Consider the following 20,596-nt stretch of genomic DNA (forward strand, 5'->3'; position numbering starts at 1 on the left):
TGACAAATCTTTGAATCCTGAATCACAGGACAAACAGGTTTACATAAACCAATAGTAGATAAATACTATATAATAAAATGCTTACGGACTAGTAATTATGACTAGTGCATAATAAACACACAGGTCCTGCGGCCCAGAGGCATTTGGAGCTGGACGGTAACATCTGAGCACACAGCAGCTGACAAATATATTCTTTCCACTTCAGTAAGGAGCTGTGTGGTTACTATTTTCCAGCTTGACTTGCTCCAGTTAGAAAGGAAACAAGTTAAATCCTTCTAATGAAGGAACAGAGACCATAAAGTCTAGTAGGCTTGGCATGTTTTGCAATCTGATGGTATAGATACTTGATTCTTTTCCTCATCGTATATTGATGTTGCTGTTAAACATGGTTGCTTTCTAAACACTAAATGCATAACGTAGCATGGAGCTTTACATTAGTTATTACAATTAGTTAATAGAAGTAGCTGAGCATTTACAAAGTAGGAACATCCTCCTGAAGTGCATGTGAGGCTCATGTTTAGAGTCTTGGAAAAGGTCTGTGTGGGGTTTAAAATGCTTCAGATGAGATTAGTGACTCATTTTATTAGAGCACTGATTAGACTGAAGATGTTCACATTAAGCAATAAGTGAGATTCACTGACATGGGCTGTATTTTGGAGAGCAGTTAAGACAATGCTATAGATAATGATATAAGACTATATGCCAAAGACGATGGCTGATCGAGGGGGAGAATTCTTAATTTGCTGATGGTTGACCTAAAGTTGCGTATGTTATTTCTTCCTAAATGTGAAGAATTAGAATCAATTATCCGCTGATAAAGAAAATGAGAAAAAAAAGAGCAGGCACAATACACTGTGAGCCTGCAGAGGGCAGCATGAAGCTGCATATAGTGGAGACAGGACAGCAGGGGAGAGGTGAACATACCGCACGGTCTCTAAACCAGTCTACTGTGTGCACGCTACTCTTTACATCAGTGCCATTCAAACTAAGAGTATCATTTACTGAAAGTAGGAGGAACAAGGCCACCGTGCTGCACATTAGTTCATTCAAAGTCAGACCAATGAATCTGTCAGAAAAAGGGTGTTTTTAATTCAGATCATTCCTTGTATTATTGCAAACTCGAGCACATTTTGCCATTCAGTAGCTTATAACAGCTGATTCCATGTGAAAAGCATAACACATTAAGCATATGCAGAACACTGTACCTTTAAGGAATTAACTGCAAAAACCAATATGCGAAAGATGTAGATTCTCTCTGAGCTTAATTCCGGTTTGAAGTGATTTTCTGAAAATGTCTGCTGTAACGTAAGCGTTTTCCACCGAAGAGGTGAAAGGAAAAAAAAAAAAAATCCACACAATCCCTTTCAGTACAATGTCATGACATTCAAGGTCCGCCGGGTTGCCCCAGTTTGCTGAAAATGAACAGAAACATGTGTATTTGCTTGTTTTTTCTCCGTAGGAATGGATCTTCCACCCACTCAAGCAGATATCTGTTGTTTTGCCATGTAAAACACACACACATGCTCTCTATAGGCCACTTTCTTAGGACAGAGCACTTAATGGCTGTTTGTAAAGGACGCAGGCTTCCCACTAGCTTGGCTCTGATGGTTTGTCGAGTTCAACCTTTACTCCTTTTTCTCCTGCACCTGCACACAAAGGTAAAGCACATGAGAGGTGATGTAAAAGAGCTTAAAACCACCTGAACCAACAGAAACGGGTCTGTGTAGTTCTTGTGCAATGAATCCTACCCGTTAGGTACTTCTCTTTAGCTCTGGCCCGCTCATCTGCGTCAAAATACCACACTGTGATGGCATACCTGCGGAGACACAATTAGAGGCTTGAGTCACCGCAAAACACGCCGGATCATGTGAGCACGTGCAGCGGACACGCTTGGATGCTGACCTGGTGGCGAAGGCGGGCTGAACCTCGTGAGGGTTCCGCCTGTCTGACCAGAACAGAAGCAGGCGGTCAAATTTGGGCTCTATGTCGGCAAACTGGGCCTTTCCTTCTGGGAAGATTCGAAGAAGGCCACCGTGTTCCTGGAAGAGCAGAGCAAGAAGGAACAACCCCGTTATGTACACAAATGAGGACAAAGCAATAGCAGGAAGGTAAAGAGAGACTGCAGGGGGCAAACACTAAGAGAAGCCTCTGCAGTGATCACATTTGGTCCCCGTTGTGTTCATCCACATTTAGGGAAAGGAGATCAAGTCCTCCTAAAAACTGCATTTATAACCACTGTAAAAGATCCACTTGAATATATCTGATATGTGAGGCTTTTTAAATTATCAACACCGGACGACAATGTTAAGGAAAAGGGTTGTCCGACTCCAAGGGCTAGGGGGAGACCTCAGGATCGGAAGCAGCAGCGGGGGGCGGCTTTCCTGTGGAGGGATAGGAAGAATAACTCACAGGAAAACTGCTCTGGCTGGATAAAGGACCTGGAGAGTGAAAAAGCAGATTGCTGCAAGCGTGCCGCTTAAACTCTCACACAGCTGATATGATAGGCCCTTCTCTTCACACGCAAACCAGCAGAGCAAAAAGGTTCACACCCTTTGCCGGAGGAGTAATGCTATTCCCATTTAAACTACTTTGAATGAGGGGGAATGCCAGTGGTGTGACAAAACTAAATAAAGCACAATAGGGTCAAAGACGACAGGAGAAATGTTTTTTCTTCTCTGCTAAGCGAGCAGCTCTGGGACCATTGATGCTAACAGTTGTTTGCCTGCACGTATAACCACATTGGAGGTGACATCCAGTGGGCAGGCCCGCAGGTCATAAATGGATTAGAGTGAACGTAGGATGAACCTCTCCTGCAGGACATGACCTTCTGACCTACAGCGCTAGTGAGTGGAACTCAGTACCTGAGGAGGTTAAACTGCTTCCAACATACAAGGTCTTCACAAAAAAATTGAAAATGTGGCTTATCAACACCTACAGCTGCCAACACTAAAAGACAAGCCTGTTGTGATGTTTTGATGTTGTGATCAAATGTTATGTTGTGATGTCTTATTTTCTCTTAATTGTATAGTAAGTGTTTGAATATGTATCTTGTATTAGATTGTACAGGTATTGTGTGCTCTGTGCTTTCTTAACAGTTTGTTATGTAGATGTTATTTGTTACATTAGTGCCCTATCAAGTGTCTAACCATGTTTTTCTCTTGTAGATGTATTTTACTGCTTTTTTACATCATGGCCAGGGGACTACAGATGAAAACTAGCCTTCTGGCTAATTCTGGCTTTTTTAACCATGTGTAATCATGTGTTTTATGAAATTGTATTGTCCCCTTTCAAATAAACTAAACTGAAACTGAAACATCAAGCTGATGAGTCAAACTATACGGTCAACCAAAATGGACACTGACAGACCTTTGAGTGTTCATTCAAAGTCTGAGAAATTGTAATAAAATTAAATAGAGTAAAAAATAACTTGGAATCCAATAATTATTTTGATCTGTAGTGTGTTGCAGTCATTTAGGAGGGTCCTGTTTTGGACTGCTGTGCACTGGATAACAATCACATCAATATTAACCTCTAAAATGTACAATATATCCCAGTTAACCAAAATCCACTTTGTGGGTGCTCATGGAGAAATGTGTCCCCTTTTAACCCTTGAAAGTTATAGTCCTTTAGATTTTTGTGAACTCAAACTTAAGATACTATTCATGGTCGTCTTTTTTTCTGTGATAGCTATTCAGCTTATTCACATCTATTAATTAACTCTAGTATTCATTGTGAACGTACAGTCCTCCATTCCTGCACTGGATTCAAATGATCTACCGACAAATGAGGGATTCACAGGAAACGAGGCATACATATTTCTAATTTTTCCATTTTGTCTTATTGATATCAGCCTCGGTGTTCACCCACCTACAGCAGGATCAGAGCCAAAGTTACAGCTAATGCAAACCCAACATTTCCTATTGCTACAGGTATTACAGGTAAACCACAAAATACATCTACAAAACAAGATGTGGTCAGCTTTGTCAGCGGCTCCGTTCTAAATATTTCAGGGAGTAATGACACAAGACGGAGCAGCCGCAGTGAGCCGATACCTCCTAAAGGGGGACGGCATCATTTTAAGGTTTCAGCTGTAAACTAAATGACAGGCTGACCTTTTTGAGGCTGTGTTGTGTAATTTGGGGAAACATAAATAAAAGTGACAAATGTAATGTGTTGAGACTTGAATGTTTTAACTGTTGGTGAATTACGATGAACCACAATCAGTACAACTGTCTCACACTGCTGAATACGGTAATCATCATCACTGAATACGCTAATGATGAGTCTGCATGTCTCTACAGTATGCGTCAGCTGTGAAAGACTGGTGACCTGTCCTTGCTTCTTGTCCAGTGCATGCTGGGAAATGCCTCCACCCCATGCGTCCCTGAACAAGGTGAGCATTATAGAAAGTGGATGGATGGATATTGTACATTTGGGTGCAGCAAAATGTTACACCTTACAGCACTTCTGCACCGTTACAGTATTTGATTCCAACTTTTCCAGCGCAATGTTTCTCAAAATGGCAACAGCCACAGAGCCACTATCTCATCAGGGTCCACATTTACACAGTTAAATACTGAATAGTTTTCCTTTATTTAGGGGGGCAGTTTAAACCCTAAAGCACTCTGCACACAATCCGTGCTGGCAACAGAAAGCAAAGTATTTCCAGTGGCTGGTTCATTTCCTCCCACTTTTTTTTGCTTGCCTGTATCTATTTCCTCCCACCAGAGTGGCTTGTTTCTTGGATTTCTGTCACATGGGTGCACGGGGAACGTTCAATCGTTGTGACTGGTCAGGGATACGTACATGATGGACCACACTGGGACGTTAGAATATAACAAATGCTTATTAACTTACTTAGTATGAAAGCACTTAAACGATTATACAAAATGAACTGTACTATTGATTTGCACTGCACATTCAGTTAATGCGGCACCCACACTGTGCAGGATCCTACCGACTCCATGCAGAAGTGAAGCTGAAGAGACAGGATGTCGAAAATTGGGGGTAAATAACTGGAACAACTGAACCTGAACATTCCAAAGTCTTGTCATTCTCTCGTGGAGCCCCAGTATCCAGGCAACCGCATTCTATAAAAGACACACGCCTAATAAAACAGCCAATCAGAGCCCAGTTTGGTATTATTCACATGTCCGACAGGGTTCTAGAACGCAGCTCATTTGAATAATTGAAGCCTGTGCATGAACATAACAGAAATTATCCAAACAGTGTAGCTGATTGTCATAAGGGCAATATGACCCACCTGATGCACATTGTCACAAGCATCGACAGGGTGTATTTAGTATACACATAAATACACAGTAACAAGCAAGAACTGTGACAATATGTAATACAGCTACAAAAGTGGGTCACACAGTCTGAATGCCACTCATCAGCATCTGTTAAATAAGAAGGGGTGGTGTGGTAACTCAACTTTGATGCAATGTGAGACACACAATATGCGCCAGACAATTTGCAGTTCAGAATGGTCATCCTATGTTTAGCAGCAGTCATAGCAGGAAGACAGACTCATGCACAATCTGCATTCAACCACAAACTAGCATCCAGAGGCAAAATAGAGTTTCCTGCAATTATGTCATTTTCATATGCAGGTCAAGTATGTGAGGAAATCTCGTCTACTACTGTCTCGTCATGTAACCAGCAGCCCCCTCAGAGAAGCACGAAAGCCATCCTTCCACCTCACACCACCTCACACCGCTTTCAATTAAGAGACTGTCGTTACTTCCTGGCATGCAGCATCCTGTTTATCTGTCTCATACTCAGGAGGCGAGTTCCTTAACTGCATGTCCAATAACACTGCTTAACACTTAAGAGAACGTTCCGGTGTAGCCTGCATTTTCTCCTATCTGTGCGCACTGAAACACAATGTGGAGCCTGACAGGTGTCGTGGGGAAAAAACTAATTGGTTGATTTGTGTTTTCAAATTTATGTGAACTTACTGTGGCAGTGGGAGTTGAGGTTACAGGTCATTATAGCTACTCCAGTCAGTTAGGGAGGAGCACCCAGTGTGTAAGCAGTGAGTTTGTAGCCGTGTTATGAAACTGAGGTGCCTTCAAACATGAAATTCATTCCTTCACATTAACATCATTGGCTTGATTTTTGGCAGAGATACGACTGAAATATGTTTAAATGCTACATATACACTATTGTACAAAAACTGAATTATGTTGTCTTCCATTAATTTGTATGCATGACTTGTTAATAAGAATTAAGTATTTTGAGAGCACAAATTTGTATAGGCCTGTATTCAACAGGAGTCTCTGCCACACACAGGACAATCCCGTCAGTGAAAGAACTTTGTCAAAGTTAATATACTTGACCTTTATATGAATATTCCTTCAGCAAAACACAAACAAATAATACTCTGAGTTCATCAAAACACAATGATTCGAAATGTTAATTTGACTCATACATAAAGAAATTATGTGAGTAATTAACCACAGTAGTAAGAGCTCAGTCTCTCTCTGCTGTCTGCCTGTGAATCCACTCTCCTGCAGGAGGAATAATGGATGTGTGGAAGGTAGCATGGGGGCGCTCTTCTCCCTGACTGGGTGTGGCTGGATTAGCAGGATCTCTGCGTTTTAATGGGATTACAAATGGGGAGAGCAGCACGTACTGGAACGCAACCTTTACAAATGACTCTGCTCGGGTGAGGAGTGTGGAGTTAAGCAGGATGGAGGGTGACGACCCCGGCATGGAGACGAGAGCCACGCTAACTTGTCACATGCTCATGGCAGGAAGTCCAGTTACATTATGACAACCAGACTCATGGCCTTTTTTTTTTGCAAATTATGTTGTTTTGATGGTTATTTCAGTGATAATGCCAAATCCAAATTGAATCAAATGTTCATGACCAATAAACCAAATTAAGGATAAGAGAATATAATATAAGTTCAAACTGGGAAAAAAATCATCTAGTTCTCATCAATATTGTTTCCTCCACACATCACTCACATACCTTGGCAGTCCAATCTTTATTAAGGTAGTATATGCATGTGACACATCGTCCGTCACCGTTGGGGTTATCCACGTGGCGCACGTATCCAGTCCCGTTTCCAGGGTAACATGCCACCATTGCCTGAAGGCAGGAAGATGAAAAAGCATGATTAGTAAAGACAGATACAATGTCCAGTTCTCACATGTGTCATGAGCCAAGTCAATAGAAGTGCTGCACATAAAGCAGGAACAGTCTAGGCTGCATTAAAATGGTGTGTGTCGGTGCAAATGCGGCTGCCAGCATGGATGTAGTCGGACAGAACCAGGGCTGTGGAAGCAGCTCGGATGGCCTTTGTTGGCCCGTGATGTGGATGTGGCAGACCGTCTTGGCACAGTCAGACCACATTGTCCTTGCCTCACCTGCATCCAGACTGATACAAGCCGTGGCCGCTCACAACACAGCTGCCTCATTATAAACTTTAAACTAGCGAGAAAATAAACCGGAGATATCGTGCTGCACGTCAACTTCCCCTTGCCTTTTCCTGCTCTATTAAGACTCGCATGATCTGCTTGGGTGTTGGCAGTGAACCCCTATGAGCTCTTGTAAACTTCTTGGTGTAAACAGCGAGAAACGCACTCATAGAGTGCAGAAAGCCCCTCGGGAATAAGACACACACACACACAAGTGGTGACTCGCACACTGCCGGGAGGTCTGTGACAGAAACACGTTTTTTCTTCAGAAATAAGGCAGACATGATTTCAGTTCTGAAGAGTACAAAAATCCATTTGTCTTCATCATCTTAAATCACTGCAAAATCAGCCTGCATATAGCATATCAGATATTGGCCCATAAGCCCGAGACACTACTGTGTGTGTTAACTGACTTGAAAGAGGAGCTGAGACGAGCAGTGAATGTGCACAAATGCGGAGGGCAGATTCAGCCCTCATACACCGTGTCTAAGCAGTGATAGGACAAACAAAAGGCAAGTTCCTCCACATTCTTCCTTGCACTTGGATCTTGCTATGAACCATAGCAACATTATTATAAACACTCGCAGCAGACTAAACTCCTTCACTTGGTCTCGTGCCAAGTCACACTTGTCACACTTTATGTTACTTTACGTTTTAGTCTTGAAAGTCCATCCTGGCTGCCAAAGAATAACGGGATATATTATGCTTCAAAATAATACACCATAATCTCACTGTATTGCAAAATCTTTATGTGCAACTTCTTTGCTTAGTCAGTCCACATTGTGCTCCCATCTTTTGACTGATGCAGGTTACCACTGGAATGCACTGTATCAGGGCCTTCAAAGCCAAAAAACAACAAAACTCCAACAAAGATGAGGGGGATGGGGTGTTTCACTTTGGCTGCACTAACTGACAGACCAATATCGATTTTGAAAAAAAAAAAAAAAAGGCGTGGGTCTCAGAAGAAACGGCTGCTGAGAATCAAAGTGGGTGAGGGGCAAGCAAAGTGTCAAAAGGCTTCCTGTAAGTAAGCCGCAATCCAGAAAGCCGTTCTGTGTCTGTAAAAGAGAGGGGGAGAGAAAGAGGGAGAGGGGCACATACAGAGAAAGCAGAGGGGTGGGGCCGGAGTCGAAGAGAGGAGTGAACTGCTGTAAACTTTGACTCCTGGCCTCCCTCCAGAGGGAGCAGTATTTTAATGGTTGTGCTACGTGCAGAGCGTGAGGAAGGTTGGCTGATCCTCGGCTATGTCACCCCTCCCACCCTTAACTGCTCAGCTCATGCTGCAAGGCTGGAGATGAGTAAACAGTCTCTGCTAGGAAAAGTGTGTTTGTGCGGATTCAGATGTGTGAGGGTGGAGTGTGTGTGTGTGTGTGTGTGTGTGTGTGTGTGTGTGTGTGTGTGGAGGGACTGACTGAAGGTGTGCAAAAAGTTGGACACAGCAGTTTCGCCTATCATTTCCTCAAACTGGGCAGTTTGAAACTCTATAGAGCTTCAACTACTGCAGCAAAGCTTAACTTCAGCACAAGCTCAATTATGCACCTGTGTGTATGCGCTAGGTAAGCTCATGCTGCTAAAAGGGCAAGTTTGGTTTCTTGATGAATATGCCATTTGGCTCATTAATGAGCAATTCATATCACACTGATGGTGTACACAAAAAAGGGGTGCGCATAAGTTATCCACAAAAAACACATCCAAGTGGAACGCGAATGAGCCACTATCTGCAAACGTCTATTTTGTATGAAGTGCTGTTGAACTCCAGTCTGGCTTTCATGTGATCTGGTCATGAGGACCCTGCAAGTCACAATGGAAGAGACAAAACTTTCGATCAAGCCCTCAGTCAGAGAATCACACATACCTTGGAGCCAAATCCTGGATGAAAAAAACATCCAGCGGCAATACAGACAGCATCGACAGCAGTTCAGCAGCTTGTACCAGCAAAATGTGGAGGAAAACCACAGATTCTCCACAATAAAAAGACATGTATTACTACGGTACATACTCATGAAAATGAATCCCTAATATTCCCTTTGTATGACTGCGCCACTACAAGACTTAACAACCAGTATCAAAAACTTGACAACTTAAAAACACTGTAGGGGGGTTTTCTTCCTTGCCATCATCACCTCTGACCTTTGTCCCTATTTAAGCTTCCTTCCTTCTCTGCCATTAGTACTCTACTTTCCTCTGTGACCTTCATTAGGAGGATCACCTCGCTCGCCATGCCGTTTATTTACATTCCACAGGCACAGTTTCAGAGGCAGAGTGGCATTTACAGGCAAAGAGTGAGCAGCAGGCAGAGGTCACTGAACCACATCACAGAGACCCTCAGTAAGGCCAAATGGAGGGCACACTGTAACATCATAAACACCAACAATCTAATGCATCATTTAAGTCCATCTAAAGCGACAATAAATGTGTTCCGAGTTAGTCACACCATAGAAAATGTGCTGTTAACCACCAAGCCAAATGCCAAGAGAGGCTGCTCTAGCTTACACCTCTTTAGAGGAGACGCCCTGTCGGTTACAGCGCAGCAGTTAACATAAGCCTGTGTGGCGCTGAGTATCGAGGAAGGGTTGACTGCAGTGAAAAGGCTAAACTGGTAAAGCTACGCTAGCATCGTCAGCCAGTGTTCACTGCCATCCCTGTGCACCATTGAGCCACCGTTTCCTCACACCAAAAATAATGAACAGTTTAACTATCTACCTTCACAATTCAGTACCACATAAAACAGTTTTCACTTTTTCTGCAGTTATTTTCTACACTACAAAGTGTTTAGAAACAAATCTCTGAATTTGCTTTACATGGACTTTAAAGAGCCAATTCAGTGTCATTAGTGTAGGTAATAAAAGGAAATACATGGTAAATGGTCTGTATTTGTATAGCACCTTTCTAGTCATTTCGACTACTTAAAGTGCTTTAACATTACATCCTCATTCACCCTTTCAGACATCATTCATTCAGGAGGAATCTAAGTTGGGCACAGAGTCACATCTCTACTTTAAGTCAAGGTCTGACTGTTTTACTGAAGGTGCTGGTGTTAATTTCAGGCTTTGGTTGTTACAAGACAACATCACTGCTGATAGAGGAGAAGTCACCGTTCTGTCTCTACTCATACATACTTTTTGTTGGCCAGCAAGAATAACTGAATAATTGAAAAATAGCTGCCGTAATCCCTTTATATCCTGTGTGTGGGGGAGACAGATCTGTTCCATGCAAGTCATGCGCGGCTGTTTATTTTTCTTTTTCATTCTCAGTTTGTCTCAGACAACTGCAACCTAAATAAATCGAGCTTGAACTGGATGGGCTGTGACAACAACAAGCAAGACTGTATGTGAGTTTAGACCCCCAGGTTTACTTTTAACTATAACACATGCCGTTGCTCCTCTAAATGTATTTTTCTTCATTTATTCTTCTTCAGTTCAAGGTTATGATGACCAAATGTGAGCCAAAAGCTTAGAATTAATTGAATGTATTAATGAAAGTTGCTAAGGAGGCTTTAAGCTACAATATAAGCACTACAGTGTTGTCTCTATGCCTCCAATGTTACCATGTTAAGCCCAAACTGTGACTAAGTTCAGCTGCTGGCAGTGAACACACTTCATTGACTAATACCAATTTAAATCAGTGGACTTGCCAGTCCATTTATCTTAATAACCAGTTGTAACAGAATAACTTAGAAAGCAATAAACAGAGGGAACACAGTGACCACTGTGTATGTTACAGCACCACACCTTGTTATATTTAGAAAAGCTTGAACTGACACTTCAGCCGAAGTAGAAAAAGCAGCAGAAAAAACACAGCATGCACAATAACTCTGGGCTAAATGCCATCGAATAATGATGCTTTTTACACAATTAGGGTTTTGGATGCCAACTAGGGCTATTGGCTGAGAATTTCCACCCCTATCCAAAAGTGCAAACCTCTACCATGTATTTAAACTTTTATGTAGAACAGAAATGTGTATCGATATGGAAAAATTATTCTGTGGAGCCAGGAGAGAACATCAGCAATTCTGGTACGCCTGCAGTTTTGTCACGACCACCGCAGAATCATAAATAATACAAATTCCATTATGAAGCCAAATGGATTTATAAAGCTGTGCCAAGTGGTGAAACAGGCCTGTTGTCGCTGTTGGGTGAAGAGAAATGTGACCAAACAGAAAGGAAAAGCTTCAAATCCTTTTTCTTTAAAAAAAAACAAAAAAAAGGAAGAAAACAAGAACATGGACATTGTATCCCAACATCTTCCCTGGTGTTCACCAGAAAGTCATGGTCAATAAGCACTACAGAATCTCCCTTTACTGTATTCATCTTGTCACTCTGCCACCTCCATCAGCCATACAATAAATGGTAAACAGACTGAACTTACATACAGCTTTTGACCTGAGAGTGTTTCACAATGTGGAACAGTTTGGGGCTGAGCTCAAGGACACTGTGGCATGCAGACAGGAGGAGGGAAAGGATCAAACTACCAACCCTGTGGATAGCTCCCTTCAACACCTGAGCTGCTCACACCCACAGGTTCCAGCCAGTTGATGCTGATGCTAGCAAATGTTTACCACCTGTGTTAGTTTTTTGTGCTACCAAAAGGTCTGACTGCCATTAAGTAGAAATAAACAAACCTTTACACACTATTAGGCTTGAAGGTGCCCTGTGGACGAACAAACAAATGTTTATATTCAGCGTTTCCCACCAGAATCCAACAAACATGTTGATTGGATTTCCTTCCTAATAAACATGTGCATGTAAAATTTAATAACATAATGTGTGGAACAGCAGAAAACTGGTAACAGGAGTGTGTATTGTACTACCCACAACCTCCTGTGCGTGCATGACACAAACTGTCCTTGCAGATTAATTTGATCCTGTATTACTACAAAGAAATTATTTGTCTGGTTGAGTTCTAACACACATTGTAATATCTGGAGGCATGAAAATTTAGGTAGATATATGAGAACATTTCCTGCGAAGCTGTGCTATAAAATAATATTTCATATAAAAACACTTTAGGAATTTGCAAGTCTTTGTTGAGACAGCCTGGTAACTGAAATACTTACGTAGACATTTGTGGGGATGCAATTAACAACTATTGAAATTATTGATTTGTCTGTTGATCCTTTTTAAAAAAAAATTTAAATTATCTACTCAATAAAATGCTAGAAAATGAGTTTTGTTTGACCACCCGTGAAACTCAAAGGCATTCAATCTTACATTTGTTTTGTTTGAGAAACAGCTTAAATGTGTAGCTGATTATCTTGAGTGTTGATACATTTTCTGCTGATTGACTAATTGAATAGTTGTTTCAGCAGCACTGCATATCTGATCAGGCGTTCTCCTCAAACTGCTCATTACGTCTAGGTTGAAGTTTAGAGGGAGGGAGGAGTTGCCCCCAAAAAACGACTCGATTCCAACAGAACTTGAGACGATTCTCACCTTGTGTTGACCTGATCACTGTGATACTATCAGTACATCTCTGGTTCACGCACTGATGTGAGCCATGAACTGGGGTGGAGCAAAAATGAAAAGCTGCAAGGGGTCTGCTCACTTCACAGAAGAGATGCTTATCCAAACACAAGTACAAACAGTTGGGATGGAGACCTTGTAGCGCAGGGGAGTGTGGGAACCAAGATGGTTTGGGCCCCAGCCCGGGATAGTTCGCTGTTTTATCTGTCAGACAGTGGTGCTGCCTCCAGAGGAAATCCCTGTTTAAAGTAATGACCTAGTTTACTCTTTTCTTCTTTGCTGTAAGCTTCGAACAATAGAGGGACGTATACATCAGCTGCGCTACCCTTCACCCTCAACATGTTGCAGCGGAAACACAAGCACAATTTCTGGTATCATTACGCAAATACTCTGAAGGGGATTGTGTAAAGTCGACGGCCTTGTGGATTTCGCCAAACACTATGCTGGTGTCGCCCATTGACAAACAAAAGATAAAGACGTCGGCTGAACTTAGTGAGCTGCTTAAAGCATCATCTAGAGTGAATTCAATGCTGGGATCCACTCACATGAACAGGCCTGTTTCTACTCTTTAAGAGTCATAAAACCACGTAGGATAAGCTGTTGTGTTTCACAGGATCAGAGAACATCAGCTCATCTTCGAGACTGTCCTGCAATCAGTCAGGTGGTGTTATATTCACATACAACAACAGATCAGAGATCAGATATCTACAGGACTGCCTGTGTTGTGCAGAGACTTCTTAGCGACAGCTCAGTCTGACTGAACGGCTCTATTGTGCCTGTGTGTGAGCCAAGTGAGCTCATTCTGTAATTGGATCAGTCACTGATACTTTCTTGTTGCCAGTGGTAGATGATTGAGCAAAGTAATAAGTTATCACTTGAAAATCTGAATACGTAAAAGTTGACATTTTGAGATCAAAAAGAGGTGTTGTTTTGGCCGCTTTGAATAAAGTATTCCAAACAGGTAATAAAAGCTCAGCATACAGCCGTACAAAGGCACAGCAACAAATATATTTATTAAAGTGGCTAATTATGATAAACTTCTTTTGACTTTTATCTTCCAAATCATTTTGCACTGTATTGATGCAAAAGAAACCACCCCAACGACTTGAAAATGCCCAATTATTTTGATGTCATGCTCCACCCATCAAAAAATCCTGCCTGTCAGTGACTCTACAGCTGCAAACAGTCCAAAACAGAGGACCTCTTTCTCACAGCGACACTTGGGTGACGGCCAGGTCCTGCTTAGACTGTCACGGCATGGTAAACAGAGACATAAACATTTGTTCAAAGTTAGAATCAAATGCATCTGGCTTTAAAGCTTAACTCTTGCTGGTGAGCACCTGTTCAGATTATATAAATAACTTGAAGCATAGATTATACAACATTAGATTATAATAACAAAAGGTATCATGGGCATCATCAGGTGGATTACAGAGGAGCTCGAAGTAACGACTGGCTGCAGGTCGTCTCATACTTGACAATGGGTGGAGAGCCTGTGCTCTCCCAAGCCATTCCATTTATTGTTTACTGTATGACGGTAAAACAATAAGCAGGAAAAAGGTGGCATGCAAGGTGCTGTCTCGGGCATGCTGGTACTGTAGGCGGAAGGAACGAGCGGCTCGCTCAGCCTATAGCATAATGTACAGCTGGCTCCAGCACTCAGAGGACCACCACCGCATGACTTCCTCTAGCCTACTTACTGTATAGGGCTTTAAGATTTAGGTCAACGGTCAACTTCCTTATGAAAGCACACATGTCCGGAGTCGCTCTGTGACTTTAGAAATGATGCAACAAAGAACTCGACATAAAGCAAAATAAAAACTCCACAACCTGGATTTTGTCCAGATTTGTCCTGTTATTTTGAAGTGCTTCTTAGCATCTGTCAGCAGTTTCCACTGAAAGTGAGAGGGCTTGGCTAGCTGTGAGGTTGAGCTCAATGACATGACAATATACTCGTATACCTTGGGACAATAGGGTTTTGTTACACCGATCGCAAGACCGGATTGCTTCATGGCTGTAGAGGATTTACAGATTTTTTTTTCATTAATGTGATGAAGTGCCTTGATTTGTCAGGTATTTAATTAACTGAAGTAATCAATGACAGTCTTACATTGGTATCAAATATAATTTTCAGAACACCTACCTTTTCTTAATATACATCTCATTATTGCAACGTAGTTGCATCTCTTTTATCCACTGTCTGTTGTGTTTAGGGCTGCGGCAAACAGTCATTTCCATTTCAGATTAATCTTTACATTAATTCTATACTGAGCTGCAAAATGCTACAGAGTCATCATGTTTCATTTACAAGGACATAGCTGTATTATGCCAGCTTTGTACACTGGCAGTATGGATGTTTATAGTGCAGCCTTGGCTTAGTAAGCTACAGTTCTAACATGCTGGACATACCAACGTTCAGTGTGCAGCAGTGAGTCTGTGACAGGACAATCCCGTTGCTGCTACAAACTTCTTTATATGTTCCCTAATAATGTTGTAATGGCTTGAGCGAGCATTCAGCATTGAGGAGCTGCGGAGAAACAAACACGTCCTGCTGCCTGCGACTTCCCACAATGTTATCGAGTGAAAAAGGGGAAATGGAAACAATGACATTAAATAACTATTTGGGCAAAATCTTTTCCCTCTAGCTTCACCGATGCGAACTGGGCTTACATTGTGTTGGATCCCTTTGAGCCATTGATACTGGCAGCCTTCCATTTGTGCAAGTCATGCTGATTTTCGCTGGTCACAGTCCAGGCGTGTGTTTGCCAAGGCAACTAGGGCAGTAGGTGAGGAAGTCATGTTCTCTACAGAGCTGGAGTCAGTGGTCAGTGGCGTGGATCTACTGCACAAGCTGACCACCCACCGTAATAACGGGCTTTCTGAGAAATGTTTCACTCCCTGTAAGAACCAGCCAGGGGAAAAACACAACTGGACAGGGGACACAGCCTAAAAATAACAGCGGGCAGCAATCAGAGCTCCGTGCCAGCAGAGAAAACCAAGTACCTGAAGTGAGCAAGGCCACAGGCTTCGATCCAAAGCTCTGTCACAACTGGATCCCTTAAATGTCAAGCACTGTGATAACAGAACATGATAGAGTAAGGTGGCAAACATAAAACAGTGACTACCCTCAGTGAGGTAGCCTTAGCGATTCGGAAGAGTCGCTTTTTTATGTGCTAATCCTAATCCTTTTAGGATCTGGCTTTTAACTCTCTCTACACAGACGATGTCCCAGGGTCAAAATCTACAAAGACCATCCCATATCCCAGAGTGGCTACAAATGTTCTACTTTATAACATTTTTACAGGCCGAATTAAATGTAGGTGGTTAAGCAAATAAAACTCATGTGAAAACAAAAACTGTAGAGAAAGTGAAGTGCACAAACAAGCGCAGAAATCACCAGTTTTTTAATGAATCTAAAATTGAAAGAAAAGACCTTGTTGGACAATAAGCTTATTTAGACGATTACATTACTAACATCAACAGTCCTGCAATCATCCTACCTTAATGAAGGCTATAATGTTCAGTTTTTGTTCAAACTATTCTGAAGAGGTGTTGATTCAACTTTACGATCATTTTGGAAGCTGTAGTTTATGGTCTTGTCAATTTGTGTTGTATTTTACAGAGGAGAGGTTTTTCTAATATTTAGTCAGCCCCACCCCTCATATATGTGGTTTGGACAAAATATTACAACAAAATCCCCTCTCAAACTACAGCCTCCCAAATGACCATAACGTTGATTTAACACCTTTCTAAAAGGTTTCTACAAAACCTGATCACTACAACCGTCATGACGGTAGGATATAATGCAGGACTGTTGTATTAGACTACATTAGCTTTATCTAAATGATAAACTTTTATTTACTTTAAAAAGAGCACTGGAAAAGTGATTCAGCCAAACTTCTATTCAGTGTAATAGTGACATGGTCTACTTCAGAGTGCTTCCACCAGGAGAAGTGTTAGAGGCGGGAGAGCTGAGAGCAGCTCATCTCCTCCGGGTGAGTCTCATGTCACAATGTCATGGTGACCAGATCTGGTTAAAAGAAGAGTCGCAGGTCACACACAATCCAACGGGTGTGCTGGAGCGAGGCTGACATTGCTGTGGGCTGACGCAGGCTGCCATTTAAAAAAACAAAACAAAACAAAAAAAGAAATGAAAAAAACAGCACGCAGCAGTCAGGAAAGAGTAAAAAGGTAGAAAGGACTACAAAGGTGCAGCTAAAAGCACACTTACTGCTCATTGTCTCAGAGGAGCCAATAAGAACATGTCTTATTGTTCAACACGTCTCAGTGAAACAGTGTTGACTTTATCACTGCAGCAACTCTGTTAGTGAGCCGCCTCTCTACAGAAGGGTCAGAGGTTGCAGTCAGCTGCAGATACAGAACGGCATCTCTGTATATGATTCAGCAGCACTAGATAGGCTTCATGCTGCCCACCATGGTCATATTCATGTGTTCGCCCCACCGTTGGCTGCAGCTCCTCCACACACATCAGGTTATCTCACTATAACAAAGACGAAAGCTTAAATGTGTCATGTAACATGCACAATTTCTGTGTGAGCGGGATGTGTTCCTCATCTCTTTAGCAGCAGCGGGCGTCTATTAGAGCTGTATGATATGGAGAACATCTGCAGCGTCATACAGTTTCTAGGTCAATCAGTAGATCATCAAAAACCCAACCAGCGAGTGTTTTGCTAAATGTCATTTTTCCAAGACAAAATGCCACAGGCTACCGAGCTCCAGTTTCTCAGTTGTGGTGATTTGCTGTTTTTTCTTGTTACTTGTGCCAGTGAGTGTCTGGATTTTGTGCTGTTGATGGGACAGGGACATGGAGGACACTTGGGATTTGGGAAATTGCGATGGGTGTTTTTCAGTAATTTACATTTCATAGGCCGGCCAAATTAACTGAAAACATCATCTGTGGTTCCAGCCCAAAAGTTGTACAATAAATTCTACCTTCACGAGCATTATGACGTTCAGATTTGGTTGCAAATGTCAGAGATGTATCGATTCGATTATGTTTGTAATATTTCGTTACCGTTCTGCCTCGTTCAATCGAGGGTGGACTAAATATTAGAATCTCCTCTCAAACCAAACCTTTTAAAATGAACATACAGTTAAACCAACACCTCTCTGAAACACAAAATCTTAACCTTATAGCCTTAAATGAAGGTAGGATTTACTGCAGGGCCGTTGCACTGGACTGATATAGCTGAACTATTGTATTAGAATAGTTATGTCCTCGATGTGCATTCAGTGTTCTGATCTGAGCAGAGAAGGTGGCTACAAATGTACAAATACTGACTTAGCTTAAACACTTTCATCAAGCAATGACTCATATATACCAGATGAAACACCTCTGTGTGTTTCACATGTCTGCAGCTGCTTACGGCAAAGACCTTAGTGAGGAGCTGCTCTCTGCTTTATGACTGGCTTTCATTGGATTTTGAGCTGGTGAAATGTTTTCACTGTGAAGCTGCTGCAGAAACACAATCGAACACAACTATAGATTGTTGCCTTATCATTTAGGTGTATATTTAAAGTAATGCGCCAGGCTTTATTACAGAAGGCTTCATTCTACATTAACATGAAAAAATCATGAAAATTTAAGTAGCCCTGGGGTGTTACTGCACATGAAATAATCCACCTTGCTGACTCAGGGCATTAGCCACGCTGTAACCTGGAGTTAGAGAGGACTCACTAGCCTCTAACACCTAAAGTCGGGTCTAATTAACAAACTGGACCAGATAATGAAGGTAGTGGTGCCTTGATGGCAGAATGAATGAATATATGTTATTATACATGTCTATCGAATATCCATTCATGTCTCATTGTGACTTCTCCTTAGTGCTGCCACACTGCAAAAACTACCTTTCATTTGGCCCCATGCAGTCCCACTGGGGTTTAAACCCACGTCGATGCGTGGCAGGTGTACTTTAGCAGGGATCTAGAGAATCACTGCACCCCCACTGGCTCTATAGCACGAGCACCACCCTACATTCAAAGTGCGTGACTCCACCTGCGGCAATACTTACTTTTGTCCTTCCATTTATCGTGTAGTTTCCCAGATTGCCGTTACAGTGTCTTATCAGGTCGTCCATGCGACTCATTAGGAAGCGGATCTTCTCGCAGCCGGGCTCCCTCCCCTCTATCCACGTGATTTTGTCCCCTCGGATGTCCTTAGTGGAGTCGCTTTTTTGACTGACCAGCTGTCCATCTGTGAACTTGCCCGTCCTGTGCAGAGCTTTGACATTCTCCAAGATGCCCAGGCCGGTGTCTGCTCCTAAAAAGTTGTCCACCACGCAGATCCCGTGCTTGTTCATGCACGGGACTATGTACTCCACGGCTAGTTTCTGAGGGGATGAGCTAGTTTGTCCGTTAGGTGTGGCGGTGTTGTTGGACCCGTCCTCTGCCGGGTCGTCTCCGACCCCTGGTAGTCCTGTGACTGCCGTCTGTGGCACAGCTGCGCCGTCCACCTGCTCGGGGTTCATCTTTTCTCGACATTTCTCCGGTGCCTCGTTGTCCCCCACCGGCGGAGCCTGCTCGGGCTTCTGTTTGGGGAGCTGCGCCTTGTCCGCCTCCTTACAGATGAGCTTGTGTTTCTTCCAGTGCTGTTTCTGGTGCTCCTTGCTGCAGTAGAAGGAGCTCCGGCACCTACCACACTTGAGGAGGTTCTCCATTTTCCCACAAAGTTCACAGTACTGTCGGTCTCGGTCCAAGTCGCTCTGCTGCCTCTCCATGTTTGCGGCCACAGCGGGTGCGCTGTGCCTTTAATTCCGATCCTTCACACGCGCCCTGCTAACCGACAACTTTGGAAACGATCCGCTGCCTCTGCCACGCTACACCGAGCGAGACGGAAAAGTACGGCTCAAAACCTCGCCATTTTACCACGCCTACTCCCTCTTCACATCTTGTATCAGTGAGATATTGCGACAACTTGTACCCCGGGCCGAGCATTTCGCGCTGGGTCGAGGTCTTCGGGAGGCATCTCGGCTGGCTAGCCGTCGGTCGGAGGGCTGTGCATGGCGCCGCTCGCGGTGAGCTCAGCCTGTCTGAGGGCCAGCCTGCTCTGACGTCAGCGCACACGCCCCGCCCCCCCAGCGCTGCCTTCACGGGCCGCCGGGCAGGGGGGCAGTCCTTAACACGGCTCGAAGCACGTGGAACCGACTCGTTGATGCCATGTTAGGGAGCGTGTCTGATAAAAGTCCACAGTCCGCCTCTTCAGTCACTCAGAAAGTGATGCACTTTGTGTTGTGTTTGCCCCAGTCCTGCAACCTTTCCTAATTACCTCTATAATCATATACATGGACACACAGGCAGTGTCGGAAAGAAGCCCACTACACTTTCGTTCCAATTTGTACTTGAGCCTTTCCCATTTTACGCTACTTTTATTATACTTTAATTAATTCTGATTCGTTGCTAGAGATTAAACTACCCAACAGCAGAAAATTTATTCAAAATAGCTCCACCAGCTTGCTCATTACAGGACTACTTACATATGAATATGTAACTATATATATATAGTTACATATTCATATTTAAGTAGTTTCTGAAAGGGAATATTGTGCATGATGACTACTTTAGTATTTGATACATAAGAACATTTTGCGATCTTTTGAATGCATCAATACTTGCAATTAAGTATTCTTATCTACCACCGCAAAGGCTACAGGTTTGTAGAGATAAAAGGACTGATTTAGTAAACCAAC

At 42.8% G+C, this 20,596-nt stretch overlaps 1 protein-coding gene across 1 annotated transcript; it reads right to left on the reverse strand.

The window, feature by feature from the left end:
* Positions 1 to 1,074: 1,074 nt before the first annotated feature.
* egln1a (egl-9 family hypoxia-inducible factor 1a) lies at positions 1,075 to 19,923 on the reverse strand. Its single transcript, XM_070840879.1, has 5 exons — positions 18,923 to 19,923; positions 6,980 to 7,099; positions 1,903 to 2,039; positions 1,749 to 1,816; positions 1,075 to 1,646 (listed from the first exon to the last, which is right to left on the reverse strand). The coding sequence occupies exons 1-5, from the start codon at positions 19,625 to 19,627 to the stop codon at positions 1,591 to 1,593; spliced, it is 1,086 nt and encodes a 361-aa protein (XP_070696980.1). The 5' UTR covers positions 19,628 to 19,923; the 3' UTR covers positions 1,075 to 1,590.
* Positions 19,924 to 20,596: the final 673 nt, after the last annotated feature.

Source organism: Pempheris klunzingeri, chromosome 12 (assembly GCF_042242105.1).
Source record: "Pempheris klunzingeri isolate RE-2024b chromosome 12, fPemKlu1.hap1, whole genome shotgun sequence".
NCBI classification, from domain to species: Eukaryota; Metazoa; Chordata; class Actinopteri; order Acropomatiformes; family Pempheridae; genus Pempheris; species Pempheris klunzingeri.